Source organism: Schistosoma haematobium, chromosome 2 (assembly GCF_000699445.3).
Source record: "Schistosoma haematobium chromosome 2, whole genome shotgun sequence".
Classification (NCBI taxonomy): domain Eukaryota; kingdom Metazoa; phylum Platyhelminthes; class Trematoda; order Strigeidida; family Schistosomatidae; genus Schistosoma; species Schistosoma haematobium.
The window spans coordinates 17,109,357-17,127,790 of record NC_067197.1 but is presented as its reverse complement, the minus strand read 5'-3'; the positions used below and the strand labels follow the sequence as shown (position 1 = coordinate 17,127,790).

The 18,434-nt window shown below is 33.4% G+C and overlaps 1 protein-coding gene across 1 annotated transcript in view; it reads left to right on the top strand.

The window, feature by feature from the left end:
* The window catches only part of MS3_00006347 (uncharacterized protein), a 39,850-nt gene extending 21,492 nt beyond the window's left edge, over positions 1 to 18,358 (top strand). The window contains exons 3-6 of the mRNA XM_012937538.2: positions 2,611 to 2,698; positions 10,802 to 10,855; positions 16,212 to 16,325; positions 17,053 to 18,358. Of these exons, the coding sequence (XP_012792992.2) occupies positions 2,611 to 2,698; positions 10,802 to 10,855; positions 16,212 to 16,325; positions 17,053 to 18,149 (1,353 nt within the window). The 3' untranslated portion in view covers positions 18,150 to 18,358. The remainder of the gene's footprint in view (positions 1 to 2,610; positions 2,699 to 10,801; positions 10,856 to 16,211; positions 16,326 to 17,052) is intronic.
* The last annotated feature ends 76 nt before the right edge of the window (positions 18,359 to 18,434 follow it).

The following is an 18,434-nucleotide window of genomic DNA, read 5'->3' as shown; positions in this document are numbered from 1 at the left end:
GAACAATAATTTAATGAAAATACATAACAAATGTTGGTAAAATAAATAAAGTTATCATTTGTACTTCCACGCATATTGCAATAACTAACCCTTATTACTAATTAAACAGATCAAACTGAAAACATCGTGAAAGTTATTAAATGTCATATTAAAAAGACTTTCTACATCTTATTTATATTTATATTTAACGTCTAAGCATAATATTAGGCCGATAGTGTTACTTTATGGAAGGTTTTAACCTTCACCTAACTATACACCGTAACCATAAATTTTATCTTCATTTTTTGTCTAACGAGCAACTTCTCTAGGTATCCCTTACTATAGACGGACACTAGTTGAGAATCTATTGAAAAATATAGAGCTTTGAGCATCCGTTTCATTTTATTGCACAAATCCATAACAATAAATATTCATCAATTCCCATAACACTAAACTCAACACTACATGGGTCTCGTCTCGAAACTCATAATAAGACAAAGTTCTGTAGCGCATTTTTTGAATTGTAATCACTATTTTAATATAATATGATCTTGATTCCACGTCTAATTCCTGACTTAAAGTCAACTAAATCACTTATTCTAAAACTTTATTGATGAGGAGAGTTGTCTCCATAACTAAACATAACTTTCCATAAAACATTCAGCTCAATAATCACCTTCAGCTTGATTTTTCACATTAATAGTACTTCTATGATTTATCAAATCAAATCAAATTTAGTAACTTTAATTGTGTATAAGTTTTGCATTAGAAATGTTATCAGCTTTGATGTGAATTATTAGATGAGTTCGATTCTTTTATGCTATGAGCATCATTTTAAATGTTAGTATTACAAACTTTTCGAGAATTTAAATAAGAAATATAAATGAGACAAACTAAGTTATTTCATCATAGAAAACAGACAAGGGATTAAAAATAAATGAAATATATCTTGGTTACCTGTAGTTTAGAGATCCTTTGTTTATTGATTGATTTGAAGAATTATTGTTCAGTTATGAAATTTAGGGACCCATAATGTTTCAGTTTAGAAACTCTTGTTTAAGATTATATGTCGTGGTTCGTATGTGAAAATCTAATAGTGAGAAACAGGAGTAGTTAGTTATAACTTTTAACTATCAACAGATTGATTAACAAATTTAAACCGATGTCTTCTGAACACTGAAGAGATCAACATTTGGATAAACAAATTTCTATACATGTTTACATTCACGTTCTATGCTGAAGGTAATGAAGGATATTTCTAGCCGGCTAATGTACATGAAAATATAAGTATCAAACTATGAGTTACAGCTATGAATATAAATGATATGGTACCGCTCTCTATAAAATGTAAACCCAATGTTGCTTTCTACATAAACTGATATAATCTGGAGAACAATTAAATAATTAGTGTACGGTTCTATAGACGTCCAAAAGTTAAAGTTTTCAATAAATATGTAGTTGATGTAGAATCATGACGAGAATTTTTTGTTCAAAATAAGTTGTTATGTTTCGCCCAAACTACCAAATCGCATATTACCACAAAAGAGATATTAACCAAAGGAATTATGAGTGAAAATTTTATCTTTAAATGTTATATCCTCTTTTTTTACTGAAGGCTAAATCTATATAAAAACTAGAGGCAATCTTTTGTTTTAAGATGTACGACTTTTGAATTATTCCAATAATGCTAAATCATTGAATGTAAAACCGACATTTATAATGACTAATTACTATCAGGTTAATAGATGGCATCAAATCGAAAACAAACATCAATATGTAAGAGATAATGTTTTTTTAAAAGGGACATAAAGACAAATTCTTATTTTTAAACCAACTTCCCAACAAATGATTAAGTTATTCTCATATATTTATAAGAAAATTATCGTTAATTATTATTCATCATCAGGATCCAATCCTAAGCATCATAATTCAGCAATGAACACAAATCTTTCAGTCACAAAGTTTGATTCTAGCTCTTGATATAATCGTATCTAGTCATTTTGCGGAAAAATGTGATCCACTCCATTATGTTATAAATCATGCTACCATATCAGAATATTAACCAAATTATTCGATATCCCAATGTTTAATAAGTTATGAACACTATACACACTTATTTATAAAAAACGTTGTTCCGCATGTTGGAATAACCTGATACCAAAAGAGAACAACTTTAATTGAACTTCACCTGGTGTTGTTTTACTTGTATCTTACCATTGTTAATTAGGACTGCAATTGATCAGTCTCTTGTTGGCATATGTGCATCCTGTGCGGATTGCCTCTATATAGTGTTAAGTCACAAGCTTTTTAAGCAGAGATGCATAGTGGTTAGCAGTGGAATTCAGTTTGACGCGTGTTTTGTCAGTTGGATATACCTGCACCCGAGTTGATGTTCGCCCTGGGACTCGAACCCAGTACCATTCGCTTCAAACGCCGTCACGTTATTCAGGTACATCCAGTTGACGATTCCCAAATAGGACGGAACCCTCGTCCTGGATTCCACTGCTAACCACTATCCGTCTTTGTTTAATTGAACTGTTACATATTATTTAAATGTATAACTCATGAATTTAAGAGTGTTTATTAGAAATCATTCTAAATTTACTTCGTTTTTCTTGTTTAAAATCACAGATAGAATTAAAAAGTTATTCAATTATGAATGAAATTAATCCACTTTCAAAACCTGTGGTAAAACAAGAGAAACATGACTCAGATACAAGTGAGTTCAACTGAAAAATTACCAATTTTTATTAAGTTAATTAGAAATTATTATTATCCCCAAAGTAATTGAACTTGAAATTTACAATTAATTTAAATAAAATTATAAATATTAACCTGAATCATGCCCAAACCCTTTAATATTATGAAAAGAAAACAGTCGAAATAAGGTAAAAAAAATTCTAGATTACAGTCATTTTAAACTTTCAAAACTAAAGTTAACCAACAATTGTCAATGAAAATCACCCTTTATAAAATCAGTTTAAGCAGAAATGATAAACCTCCTAGTTCATTGAGTTGATGTAAAGTGGTTGAAGTTAAGAACATATGTCACTGTAACTCAAGTCAATATCTCCATACTAAATCATACTCCAAAAAACTTCCAGATATAGGCTTATATTCTAGGATAATTTGAATATGCACATTACAATGTGGATTTAAAGTATCATCAGATAACTGCTGAGTAGCACTTTATTATCAGTAGCGGTTGAATTAATGATGACCTGGGACAATTTTATTTTTATTTTATTTTAATACATAGATATTGGTACTAGGAGGCACCAAATACATATGCGCCACACAAATCTCATTTGATATGTGTGAGGGCTGTGATACTGCTCAGGTGCCCAAACCGACCATTGTATGAGTACTTATGTCCAATGTGTAGATATTATCATCTTCGATTGAGATCATGAACCGATCAACGTTAGACTATCATTGAAAACCTGGAAGCATTGAGAGGCCTTTTCGTCTTGGTATTGAACTCCTCATCATCCCACACACGGTACTCGTACGAATGGTCTCAACTAGGACTTAACGATCTCCACAAACCTATTTTGATAATTTTCATTTTCAATGTTGTTGACTCTGTTATTGTCCTTGCAAACAATAAAGGTGTTATGTGTATACTGACTGAATTCATCAGACAAGATCGAACCTATATACTCTTAGAATAGCGTGGAAAAGAACAAGCTAAAAACATTCCCATAAATCAGTTGTCGTGGTATTTTTATAGAGGAACACACGTCTAAATGTGAAGAAGAAATGGTCACTTTGGACAAAATATGAAAAGTTAACATAACCAGATACTTTTTAAATAAGTCCGTCTATTAAAATGCTTCAGAACATAGTCAGCTAAACTAGTTTATAAGGTTTGTGCTGACTAGAGAATCATAGGTTTGTTATCGATATCTAGCGCAAAAGTATATGTAAATTAGTTTGACTGATTTTATAAAGTTAATTACGCACTCAGAGGACATTATTTCATATATTCGTGAATACATACTACCATAATTGTCAAAAAAATTAAATATATAAATAGCACAGTCTTTTCTCACATATTTGATGTTAAGTATACCTCAAATCTAGAGGAATTATTGTCATATATAAAAACTTTTGTCTAAATTTGATCGAATAGTTTCACAGTGTTTGGGCGCCGAGTTGATGTGGGACATTAAAGAGGAAGAATATATTTGTCAAATTTCAGCGAATGAATTTGAAGTAAATCCAACTTACTTATGCACACAATCTGTCATCTCAACACTTTTCTTTTCACACCACATGCCACTTACACACTACGTTAAACATTGTTAACGTTGATTGAATGACCAATTCAGTATACAGTGAACTGGAGAACCATGTACCTATTTATATTTGATAATTTTGATGTTTGATTATATTTCCCTGAAAAAGCTTGGACCAGATTGCCAGGCGAAACGTTGGATTTACTTCAAATTCATTCACTGAGATTTTACAAATACATTCTTCTACTTTAATTATTGTCATTTCTATAATAAATTTCGAATAGTTTACAAAAGGTTTACAATAATTTCTCTTATAAGTTATAACTTTCATGAGGATCCCTGATATATGTCCAATATAGTAGATTTAGACACTTTGGTTCGCAATACGATAGTCCTACTTCTAGTCAAATTGGTTACTTCCATTTCACGTTAAACACCCTTATACAAGACCCCTTTTATTTTCTTCACTAGCCTCCCGTCATCTTATGAAATAATCTTAATATCCATTGATATTATTATTACAGTTGATCACTTGATGTGAATATGATAATTTAACGTTGGAACTGAGCAGTTAATGAGTCAATTTTTATTTCTTTTCTTCTTATTATCATTTAAAGCCCGAGAACTAACTGATTCATCCATAAATTGATCATTATAAAAAGTGAGATTTGACCTGATAAGTAGTTATCTTATTTACTTATACCCATCGTATTTTTCATTTCAACTGCTTTAATCTGACTAATTCTTAGTTACATTTTATTTTTATTTTTCAAGACAAATGGTGTACACTAACTAAACTTACTTGTTTACTGATCTGCATAACATTGGTGTAGATTAATAACAAAACAAAACTAGACATTGTGAAATGTTTATGATATGTGAATCAAGATCATTGTGGTGTCTAGATTTGAGTTCAACACAACTTGAAAAAAAACTAGTTGAAAATGTCTGTTAAAATAATTGAAATAACATTGAATTCTTCCTTCGTGATTATTGGTCAATTTTTAGTCATATAGGTGATCAATGCCAAAATTTATCATAGAGTAAAAGACAGAATTTTAATTCATTTTTCATAGTAACGTGTTTTAAGATTTTCTTAAATATTCATTAAACAATTGGAAGTAGGTCAAACTTGGATGAAAAAATTATCTAAAATTAAGTAATAAAAAGTGTGTACATAATCAGACGGTGGGAAATATAGACGAAAGTTGGCAAAGAGTGACAAATAAATACAATATATGAAGAAATCAATAAAACCGTTTAATAGGTCATATCCAGCCAAAGAATAGACCGTGCTGTCACGAATTTCTTTTAAATACATAAACAAGGGTTATGTGGTTCGGATTCCTATAGCTCCTGATACATGTAGGAGCCGAGAGCGAACAGCATTGGGAAGTGACTATGGTGTGAGATAAATCACTCAAAATGATTCACTCATATCAACCGTCTGGCCACCGTCAACCGGATGTCCCAAGATAGAGTTACATATTGTTTTCATTATACCCTTTCCGAAACGAGCTGGAAGATGTCCACTCACCCATCAGTTAAGTTCCCTGGAAATACCCCCAATATAGCTGTCTCCACTGGAGCATCGTAAGAGGCAGACCGAGGTAACTGAGCTTTTAGTTGAGTAGATATCACTGGTCTACTAAGTAATCTCAATGTAAGACTAACTGTATAAAATGTATTTTTAAATGTCGTCACTAAATTACTAAGCAGCGGAATTCCCGCTGAATTGTAGTTTTAGGAAAAGGGTTTTCTTACAAGCGGTTCATATCTTAAACTTTTTGAAGAAATTTTCGTACAGCCAATTTCCGTAAATATTTCATTGACAAAGGCAGACTGTTTCATTCTCGATAGATTTCTTTTGTAGTAGATGGGTGTTAAAATATAGAAGTGTGTGCATTCACTAGCAAAGGAGCTCTTTCTATACACGCTTCGGTGTACACCTGTCCTTTTACTATTAATTTGTACTTTTTGATTATAAAGTGTAGTTATGCAATGTAGTTCATTTTGATTAACGTTTCATAAATTGTTTTGGCCTATTTAACGTTTTCATATATTCATATAAACATTTATGTTTATTGGTATAAATCCTAATGATGATCCACTTGACAACAATATTGTTCGCTTTTATTTGTTAAATTTTCACAGAGGGGATCATTAATATTTCAAAATTAATTGACTACCTATTGGTAGAAGACAAACATAGGACATCTTAAATTTCAGAACAAATATGTGTCTAGTAAAATACGCAACCGCTGTGTTGCATATCGTAAATGGATTCAATTATACCACATATCTTAAATAATTTAATTGATTTAAGATAAGTGAGTATAATACCTGTCTTGTTCCTGAATTCGAGTTGGTGATGGTTGCTTATTATTTTAATAACTTATTGAGATTCATTTAGAATTCCCTTGAATTAAAATCCATACTCTCTTATCCTAAATCAGTTAAATTATTTAAAGATATGTGGTTTAATATCAGAAGGGGTTTTGTGGATATTATAATAATTTTAATAGTTGAGATCATGAGTCAATTGAAGCTAGACCATCATGGAATATCTGGAAGCACTGGACGGCCGTTTCGCCCTATTTTGGGACCCCCCAGCAGTGCCCATCCACGACCCCGCCTCATGAGATTCCAACCCAGGGCCTATCAGTCTCGCACTCAAGCGCCTAACCATTAGAGCACTGTGCCGGCATCGAACGGTGTTAATGTCTAACTTCAACTAATCCACGACATCGTGGATGCGCACTGCTGAGGAGTCCCACAACATGACTAAACAGCCATCCAGTGCTTCCAGGTTTTCCATGGTGGTCTAGCTTCAGTTGACTCATGATTTCAACTATAAAAATATTTAGTTTAATTGAACATATTTACGATATGTAACCCAGCATTTACGTGTTTTACTAGACAATAATAAATAAATAGGCTAATTATAGCCTACTAATAATCTGTTATATGTATTTTGTCCAATTTTTTCATTGTGATATTCATTATCACTTGGCAAATCGAGTTGTGTAAATCGGGTTTTTCTGTTAAATGTTTTTAATATATTCAGATAAAAGTATACATTGAGTTTAACTTGGTGATATCCGAGACCATAATAGCACAGAAGTTATTTTCTTAAATCGATAAGATTATGGAAAATTTTCGACTTATGTTAAATCTATCACGAAAAACCAAATTTACGAAATATGACGCTGAAATTTAACTGATTATTTGCTGTTGAATGATTGCGCTGAGACCAACTTATTTTCAAGGTTATTGAAGATTATGGGATTTATTTTTGCAAATGTTCCACCATGGATAACTTGTTATTCAAAACGTTTTTATTTCCTCCCTTTACTCATTCCGCATTCTTTTTTGGTATTTTAATCATTACTGGAATTATCACTGTTCTTCATCATATTTCTTCGTCATCTTTTCCTTTCTTAGTCCAGAATGAAATCACCTAGACTGATGTATTATTTCTACAATTTCTAAAATGTTTTTGTAAGTTTGTTCACCCAACTACAGACGAATGGTTTCGTAGAGAATTAAGTATATTTTATCACAAACCATTAAGAATCAGGAAACAAGGAACAGTTGTCCTTTCTTGGCTCGAAACGTATTGGCATTGTCTACTAACGACGTTATAAAACTCACGACATGTATGTCCCACAGTAGACAGGAAAAATTATGACTCCTGACCCAGAATTCAGTAATTTACATCTTCATTGTTAATTAATGTGTAAATTAGTGCAATTTCTGCTTGTGTCACTGATAATTTGCATCTCATTAAAACTTTGAGAGGATCACCTTCAAACTACCTGGTAAATAGTGCATGATTATATTTTAGAGATTTGGTTTGATGTAATGCATTGTATATTGTGACTTTAATGATCAAATAGTAGTATTCATAAATACAAATGGCTAAATGGGACAAAATACAATCCCTAATGTTGCAACACTTTTAATAGTTAAAATTACCATTAGTAATAACCTTAGCACTCTCTGATATCAAATTACAGGAATTGCACTTTAAATACCTATTAACTGAAACACCCTAAGTTCAACAGTTTACTATACCATTATTTAGTTCGTTTCAGCGAAGTATCCTTTCAATTTTTTAGCACTTATTCTTCATTTAGACTTCAAGGTAAGTACAATAAGTTGTCTTTCGTGTTCACATTGGGAAGGGATGACTGACATATTATATTGCGCTATTGTTTACCTACTTAGTGATCTGAAGTTAGTGTGTTCATCTATAAGTTATTAGTATTTATAATGAAGTAGCCTGGATTGATATAAACATAGGAATTATGAGGTTATCTGAACTAAGATTATGGTATCAGACGACAAACAATATGCTTGGAACTTTCATTTTTTTATTTCTAACCAAGTTTAAACTTTACGAAATGGCATTGAGAGATTAAAGGTAATGCTTCATTTTAATATTGTTTCCCAAATGATAAGAATCTGTCATTAAAAGTGTTGAGACAGACTAAGTTAATATATTAATTAGCTCAGTAAGTATATTACCGTACGGGAAACTTGGGTATCTCTGTTTTAAATGTGACTACTATCAATTTGAACTGTAATTTTCTTTTTTAATGTTTTAAAACTACTGAAATTGCAATTCAGTAGTTCCCGACTAACAGTTACGGAATTTCAACGGGCTGAAATCATGAGTCGATTGAAGCTAGACCACCATGGAAAACCTGGAAGCGGGATCGTGGATGCGCACTGCTGAGGAGTCCCGTACTAGGACGAAACGGCCGTCCAGTGCTTCTAGATTTTCCATGGTGGTCTAGCTTCAATCGACTCATGATTTCAACCTGTGAAATGTCTAAAACTCTCCACAAAACCCATTCTGATAGTTACGGAATTCTTTGACAATGAATTATTCGTAGGTGGTATCATAATGACTTAAGTAATCTGTACATTTGTTCTGTATCCTGCTGTCTTTTTATATCTCGAGGTAGCTCAACACAAGATCTTTTTATTCCTATTCTATAAGTTGCAATTCTAGGCCTGAGAACATAGTTCGTATACATAGTTACTACTATCCTATAGTCCTAAATCGAAATGATAAACACAGAAAAATAAATATGTGACTAAAATTTACATTTATCGGTTATATTACTGGTTTTTAATGACAATTCATTGAAAATTATGTGCTTCACAAATATAAATATTTGTACTGCTGAACTATTTTCCCCTGTATATTTAAATCACAGTACTCCTGAAGGATTTCAAGATAGATATTTACCTTTACAAAGCTCTACTTTTAAGCGGTTCCTATCACTAATATGACTATGTATAGTAAATTGATCTACATCAAGAATGTAAACAAAGTTTATCAATTACTGAGTGCAATTGTCGTTTTACGCAAGCCAAGACAGCCTATTGAAATGTCTGTCTGAATTTACTCGATTTCGAATTTTTACTTAGTTGGTATTATTACTGGTTCGTCAGAATGTTTTAAATTTCGGGTTTAATATTAGAAGCCATTAGACAGCGACCGCTAAATTCAGTTCCCACTTAGTTCTGATCCTCACCATTGCCTATTTCCAATTATCGAGGTGGAACGCAAACTTTTAATAAGATTCCAAATTTTGTTGCAGATCTTATGCATAAACTATTTAGTTAATAAGTGAACCTTTTTAGGATAGAGTTATGAATGTGAATCAGTCACTGAATAAAAATTTGTTTCACTCTTGATTTCTTAGCGTTGATCAGATCCTAAATTTAGTGAATGGGCGATTTGTCGATGAAGTTATCATCGGTTTACTACAAAACATAACTAGTATTAACTGATGTTGTTTTGCATGTTTAAACTATAGATAAATCAGAAAAAGAATAATAGATAAGGTGCTCAGAATTTTCAATTCCTCTTTTTTGTAAATCCCTCTCTTTGAGTTAAGATTTGATTGAAAAGCGTTACCAATCGGATCGGTATTCGAAAATGTTTTAATACATAACACCATGTATTTATATATTGTTTCACATGCTTTGATGTGAAGGAATTGAACAATCCTTACCAAACCATGATTAAATTATATAATAAAAGTAAAGTTCTAATAATTTGTTATTCACAGTCTTAAGTAATTCACACAAACTTGAACAAGATCCAGTTTTTATACTACGAATATCTATGTACCAGTGAATAGGATTCCGAACAAATTAATCTCAAATAATCAACATATAAATTTCACAACGACTGAAATTGTTTACGCTGTCTTTGACATTAAACAACTGACCCGTAATATTCATTTTGACAATGAAAGCATTTCAGTTCAGTATAGTAAACTCATTTTTTCCACATTATAACAGAGGCTATGTATTTATCAAAATGATTTGAGAAGCAATAGAAGGATACTTCTTTGTGTTTTCAAAACTAGATAATTAATAAATGCTTACAAATGTCAAGATGATTAACTATAAGTAAAATTGACAGCAAAATAATGTCGGTAACACTTCTGAATGATATTGAAATGTAATGAACTAACTGAAGTTCGCAATTAATTACAATTATTGAAAATGATGTATACTTATATTATATATATGTATGTTTATTTATTTATCTACAGAGATTTTACGAAACACACACTCTAATCAAAATAATTTGGTCAACAATCAATCAAGTAAGTAAAACTTTATTTGATGGTGATACGAAATCAATTCCTCCTGCAGCTCTTCTAGAGCTACTGCCCGTCCCAAGCTTAAGTGCAGGAGTGTTGTGCATGGGGTCAGCAACCCTATCCCGTATAAAACAACCTTGCCAAAAACAGGCTAACCAGAATAAAAAAGTTAAACCGTTCAAACTCTCCCCTCCGGGTTGAAGGATCTTCACTCAGAAGAATTATGACGCCTCATGGTGAAATACGAGATTATTCAGAAATCACGAGACCGATACCCATTCTAACAACCAGAGCAATAATTAATATAGGCAAATTGAACGTCCAGACAAAGTGAGTGACAGGGAGGATCAGCCAAATAGCCAAGGAAATGAGGAGATACAACTTGACGGTGTTCGGAACCAGTGGAACCCATTGGACTGAAGACGGACATAAAAGGTTGAATTCGGGAAAGATGCTGCTGTACTCCGGTCACGAGTAAGAAAACGTTCCACACAGTTAGATAGTCACTTTGATGCTGTCCAAAGAAGCACGTAATGCACTCATAGAATGAACATCTCAAGGATCCAGAATCATCAAAGCATCATTCAAAACAAAAAGGGAAGGAATCACAATGAATCTTATCCAAAGCTATGCACCCACCAATGATGGTGACGACGACGATATAGACCAGTTTTATGAGAGGCTGCAACCGACCATAGTGAAGTGCCCAGGAAACGACCTGACAATCATGATTGGGATACCTAAACGCCAAAGTCAGAATGGAGAACATCGGGTATGAAGATATCAGGAGACACATGGACTGATTGTGAGAAAGGAACGAGAATGGTGACAGATTCGCAAATTTATGTTCATTCAACAAAATGTTTATAGATGGCACAATATTCTCCCACAACCGCATACACAAAGGTAGATGGGTATCAGCGGATCACACTACAGAGCAGCACATCGATCATATTTCCATCAATAAAAAATCAGAAGCCCAATGGAAGACGTAAGAACCGTGAAAGGAGCTGACACAGCAACATATCACCACCTGATGGATGTCAAGATAAAACTGAAGCCAGAAAAGCGCTGGACAGCTGGGGAAAAAAACAGTACGAAGTTCCGATACAGCCATCGTACGAGATACTGACAAACCTAATGAATTCGGGACGGATCTGATCAACAGGTTCCAAGCCTTACAGGATCTAAATAAAAAGAAACTAACATAAAGGACAATTGAAAAGGTATCAAAGAAGAACTAACTCCAACAACTCAGGAGGTGCTGGGTCGCAATAAACATCACCATAAGTAATAAACCTTTATCGAAATCCTGGACAAGATTCAAGAAAGCAAGAACAAGAAGGCTGCAATTAATAACAGCCGAACGAGAACAGATAAAGTCAAAGCACAATCTGAATACACTGAAACAAACAAGCAAGTGAAGAAGAGCACTAGAGCCGAGAAGCAGAAATACGTAGAAGAGCTAGCAACGACAGCGGATAAAGCTGCAACAGAAGGAAATATGAGACAGCTGTATGATATGAAGAAGAAACTAGTAGGGAAATATAGTAAACCATAGAGATCAGTCAAGGACAAAGAAGGCAAGCCAATCACTGAGATTCAAGAACAGAGGAATGAATGGATAGAACATTTTGAAGAACTTTTGAATGGACCAGCCCCACTGAACCCACCAGACATCGAGGTAGCACCAACAGACCTTCCTATAGATCTCACTCCACCAACGATCGAAGAAATCAGGATGACCATCAGATAAGTCAAGAGTGGGAAATTATCAGGAACTGACAATATACCATCCGAAACACTGAAACCACACATAGAAGTAGTTGCAAACATGCTCCACTTTCTATTCAGGAAGATTTGGGTGGAGGAACTAGTGCCGACACACTAGAAAGAAGGACAATTCATCAAAATACCAAAGAAAGGAATTCTGAGTAAGTGTGAGAACTACAGAGGCATCACACTACTATCGGTACCAGGAGAAATTTTCAACAGAGTGTGGCTGAACCGGATGAAAGATCCATTAGACGTCCAGCTTCGAGATCAGCAGACCGGATTCCGTAAGGATTGGTCATGCATAGACTAAACTGCGACACTACGGATCCTCGTTGAACAATCAGCTGAATGGAATTCGTCACTATACATCAAATTCATTGATTATGAGGTGTTTTACAGTGTGGATAGGAAGACTATATAGAAATTTGTTCGACCCTATCGTGTACCTGAGAACATCGTTAGCAGCATCCAGAATTCATACGATGGACTACACTGCAAAGTGGTGCATGGAGCACATCTGACAAATTCATTCCAAGTGAGTACCGGTATCAGAAATGGTTGCTTACTCTCCCCCTTTCTTTTCCTTCTGGTGGTTCACTGGTTTATGAAAACCTCCACATCTGAGGGGATGCACGCAATACAATGGACAGCTCGGAATCAACTAGACGATTTGGACTCTACCGATCACCTTACTTTTCTATCCCAAACACACCAGCAAATACAGGTCAGTATAGCCAGTGTAGCAGAAACCTCTGCAGCAGTAGGCGTCAACATACACAAGGGAAAAATCAAGATCTTCAAATACAACACGGAGAACACTAAACCAATTAAACTTGATAAAGGAGCTCTGGAAGAAGTGGAAACTTTCATGTACCTGGACAGTATCATCGATAAACGTGGAGGATCTGGTGCAGACGTAAATGCAAGGATTGATAAAGCAGGGACAACATTCCTACAATTGATGAACATATGGAACTCAAAACAACTGTCTGAAAGCCAATATCGAATCCAGAATCTTCAATACGAACATCAAGACAGTTCTACTTTACTCAGCTGAAACTTGGAGAACTACCACAACCATCATCAAAAAGGTAAAAGTATTTATAAACAACTATCTACTCAGGATACTCTATGTCCGTTGACCAGATACCATCAGCAACAGCCTACTTTGGGAGAGGAAAAAACAACTTCCAGCTCAGGAGAAAATTAGATGTTGGAAGTGGATAGGACATACATTACGGAAATCACCAAACTGCATCAGGAGGCAAGCGCCAACTCGCAATCCTGAAAGGAAATGGAAAAGAGGAAGGCAGAAGAACACACTACGTCGGGAATTTGAGGCAGACATGGAAAGGATAAATAGCAACTGGAAAAAACTTGAAAGGGTTGCCCATGATAGGGTTGGATGGAGAATGTTGGTAGGAGGCCTATGCTCCTCCATGATGAGTGACAGACCTAAGTAAATAAGTAAGTGATACAAAAACAGAATTCCAAATAATCATAAAAAGAGTGACCTTCGCCAGAGTTTTCTGGGTATTCCGTATTGAGGAATTAACTTGACTATTTAAAGTTTAATATTTATCAAATGGTTTGTATCATCCAGCACCTATAGGACATTAATTTATCTTTACCATGCAAATGTAGTTTTCATTAAAGAAAATCTGCCTAATAAATATGGTTGTTTGGATTTATTAACATGAAAAAACTGTCAGTATCCAATACAATACGATTAACCTTGGTTCTGTCTTACTAGGATAATAGTTCTTGTTGAACAGCATAAATATATTTAACAAAATAGTCACTAGAAAGACAGAGTGCCTGTTGTTCACAAATTTGCTACCGGCAATTCAAACAACTAACCTACTGATAACATTGAGAGATGGTTGTACAATACCGCTAACTTATCGAAGTTAGACATGTCGAACATTAAGTGCCGACTCCTTAGTCTAAAGTTAGATCACTCGATGCCAGACCTGAGGTCCTTGTGTTTGACCTTCAGTGGCGTCGTAGATATATGTTGTTGAGTAGTCTCACTCTAATACCACCTATGATCATCCGAGACAATCAAGTTTCAAGTGATTGTTTGACTAAAGTCAATCTATAATGTAATCAAGTGTGTCTGCTTAATTTCCTTCACAGTGACACAAGGCTCGAATAGACTTCAGTATATCTGCTGGTATATGATGAATGGAATTTTTTCATCACTGATAATCTTCATGATGATTTGTATGATAATTTTAACTGTATGGAGAATGACGAAGGTATGATTACAAAACAGCCATATATGTACTCAACTAGTGACCTTGAAAGACAAAAACTACATCATAGTATAGAAAGCGAATATTAAGTAGACAGGAATAGAGAATCGATAAAAATAAGCTCGGCGTCAATAGTCTACAAAAAATATGGTTTAAAAGCATACGAAAGGAAAAGACTTCAAAATTTACATCGTTTATCAGCATGATTCAAATAAAATAAAGTGAATATCTACAATCGTATGTATATAACATTTTACTCCTTGAAAAATGAGATCTCAATCAAAAACTTAATAATCTCCACAACCCCTATACTAGTAATATCACAAATTCCTATTATTCCATAGTTCTGACTGATGATTCATATTAATTTGAGTTCTTGGTGAATATTATATTTAAACCATTACATGTGTGTCAACTTAGTGACATTTTCATTTGATGCCTAATATGATTTTGGTATAGTTAAACAAAGTCAAATTTAACATCTAAAAATATTGTTACATAAAATTCACTCTTTCAAAACTACCAATGTTGTGTTGACTTGACTGGAATCCTTTAACAGTCTACGACAGATTACTCAAGATTACCATTTTTAAATTCTTGTTATTTATGATTAAAGGATTTGGCTTTCAAAACTTATAAAGAAAGTTCAGAGATCATTTCCGTTATTTATATTTGGTTGTTCTATATAAAACTTGCCTAAAAAATTGTATTTTTCTACCATTTAAGATTGATTATAAAACTTTAGGTAACTCCTAATATCAATCAATTGTGATGCCTAAAACACTAGTTCGTTTATACTGAGTATCACACAAAATGTACAAAGTTAATTTAAAATCAGTGAGAAAACATGAATGATATTCAGTTTATGGAGATAAAGTTTTTAAGGATGAAAATTTTTCCAGATCTGACCTACCATACTGATTTGGGTTTTATTCCCTTTGACTAGTCGAAGCGTCGTTTCCAGAGTCTACTTTCGGATCAATAAATACAGCGACTTTTTTATTATATTACCCATTTGCAGTTCACATCACCCCAATCATATCGTCTCACATATCTGTTTCGAACATCGAAGCTGAGAATCTATTAAGAGTGATATTTGTGGATGTTTGGATTACAACATTAAGAGAATTTGTTAGTGAAGCTATTAACTCGATGTAAGTGTTTCGTTTATATTTGTAAGATGGAGGGATTGTTCATAGGAGTATTTCATGGCATCGTCTGTTAACGGAAGATCAAATAATGGAATGAATATCAATTGAATATCATACTACTTCTGTTTCATTTGATCATAATACAATACTGTATTGTTGTTCTTTTCTTAATAGCATCTTATATGAGAAAACCGGAAGTATTACTTACTATACTATCGATATTGATTTTATCAATTCTTATCAATTTGGGATTCTGCATTCGATGTTTACTATTTCGTTCCTATATTGGTAAGCTATCAACTAGAAAATGGAATTGTCAATTTTTATATTTACTATGTTAATTTATATTTTCTGGACTTTTCTTCAGAATTTACTTTTCAAGTATAATCCGGAATTAAATACATCTTTCCGTATACCTTTAACAAAAACATAACTAATTCAATATTCATCTTGATTAGTTATTCGTTTAGACCTTTATAATTACTATCAAACAAAAAAAGTCTATGAATTATTATTAAGATTAGGCTAAATCGACATTTTTTCAATAAGTCATGAAGTCTTACTTTCCATAATGATCAGTTATTTCCTATGAGTATAATTAATCAATATGTTCAAAAACGATGAATCTACATTATATGCGAAAATTAATCAATGTAGTCAGGAAAATCAGCAATTGTAATGAAGAAACATACTTGCGCATTGGACATATTAGTTATAATAGAAAATCTATAGAAAAAATGAGATAGTAATACCCAAATCGCCGTTTCCTTACACCAGTAAATTTAAAGTTAATATGTATATGTATACACAGAGATAAAAACTTTGATCAAAAGTAAACCTCATTTACAGTATGATTTGAACTAGTAGGCATCAAACTACTAACACGACTCTTTACTAAATGGGCCACGAAACTTAACCATTAATTAAGTTTACATTCTGTTCTAACTTCTAAGTGAATTGTTTTAGTCTATATTATTCTCTCCTCCTTGTATTTCCTTATTTTTATGTGCTTCAGACGCATCACAAGAAGGATCAAGTAAAACAAGTTGCCTAGCTGCTTGTCTTTGCTTACCTGATGAAATGAGGAAGGGTTCACTAATTATGACGACACCAATTCTACCTCGAGCAACTATGACGCCGCATATGAATCATGTTAGAATAAATGGCTCAGATCATGGAGTACTTAATTCGTCATACAGCTTATCTGCTATACAAAAAATCCCTTTACTCTACAATGGTACATCATATAAGGAGAATCCACCTACAAATTACATTCCGACAAATTCATTACCAGGTACTTTCAGAAAGAATGGAATGCAAAACCTGAGAAACAATAGCATACCACAACAACAATTTGGAGGATTAACGCAACCTCAAACTTTAGATATGGAGAATACCAATCTAACAACATTTCCTATGATTGATGACACAAATAAGTTTGTTAGTTTCACACCAACATACATTCGAGCTCCATCACTTAATACTCCTTCACCAAATCTTAATCGTGACGTGGTGAACAATTATGGATACTCACCACAAACTCCGGTACGTCATTTTGGGCAGGGTGAAATTCACTCATTTCCGCAGTATTTAATACGAATGCAGCATCCGCATGTCATATACGACGATGTTGCTGGAGGAACATCAAGTATTGTAGGGTCATTGGGTCATAGCCCAAGTGGTAGCATTATAGACACTACAAGTTTGCAAACTCATTTAGCTCAACTTCAAAATATCAATGTAGCGAGACAAAATAATATATTACAACCAACTAATTCAAGTTTCTCTAATCTCATGAACCTATCCCCGGACTCTAATATTCAGGGTCATTATATATCACTCCAACCCTCAATAAGCCATAAATTAGCAGACGATAAGATTGCAACTTCGATTACTTCATCAGTTCCAGTATCAGTGTCTACACCAACTTCACCTAATTACTCAGGTCAAACCCGGTCAGATACATCTGTTATCCCAAGTGTTTCCTCGTCAACGACTGGAAGTTCAACTAATTCGCAACAAACAGTAACATTGACCCAAGCTGACAAATCATTAAATACTAATATATCAAGTATAAATCCACCTTCGACATCTTCCCCATCAATTAGTTGACTTGTGGCAAACACAACAAACAACTGATTCTTACTCACTTGGATTTAATAATAACTGAAACATAAAAAACAACCACTAATTTCTAGTGATATTAATTGAGAAATTTTATGTACAATACAAGCTAGATATCGAAGAATCTGATATATTTCATATCGTTCAATCTTTGCAAAAGATTATTGTTATTTAAATGAGAATCCGCGATTGTTGTCATTAGTTTTATACAACCACGTTTCGTAAAATTCTTTTTAAGTAGACTTTAGAACCATGTTTATAGACACTACTCAG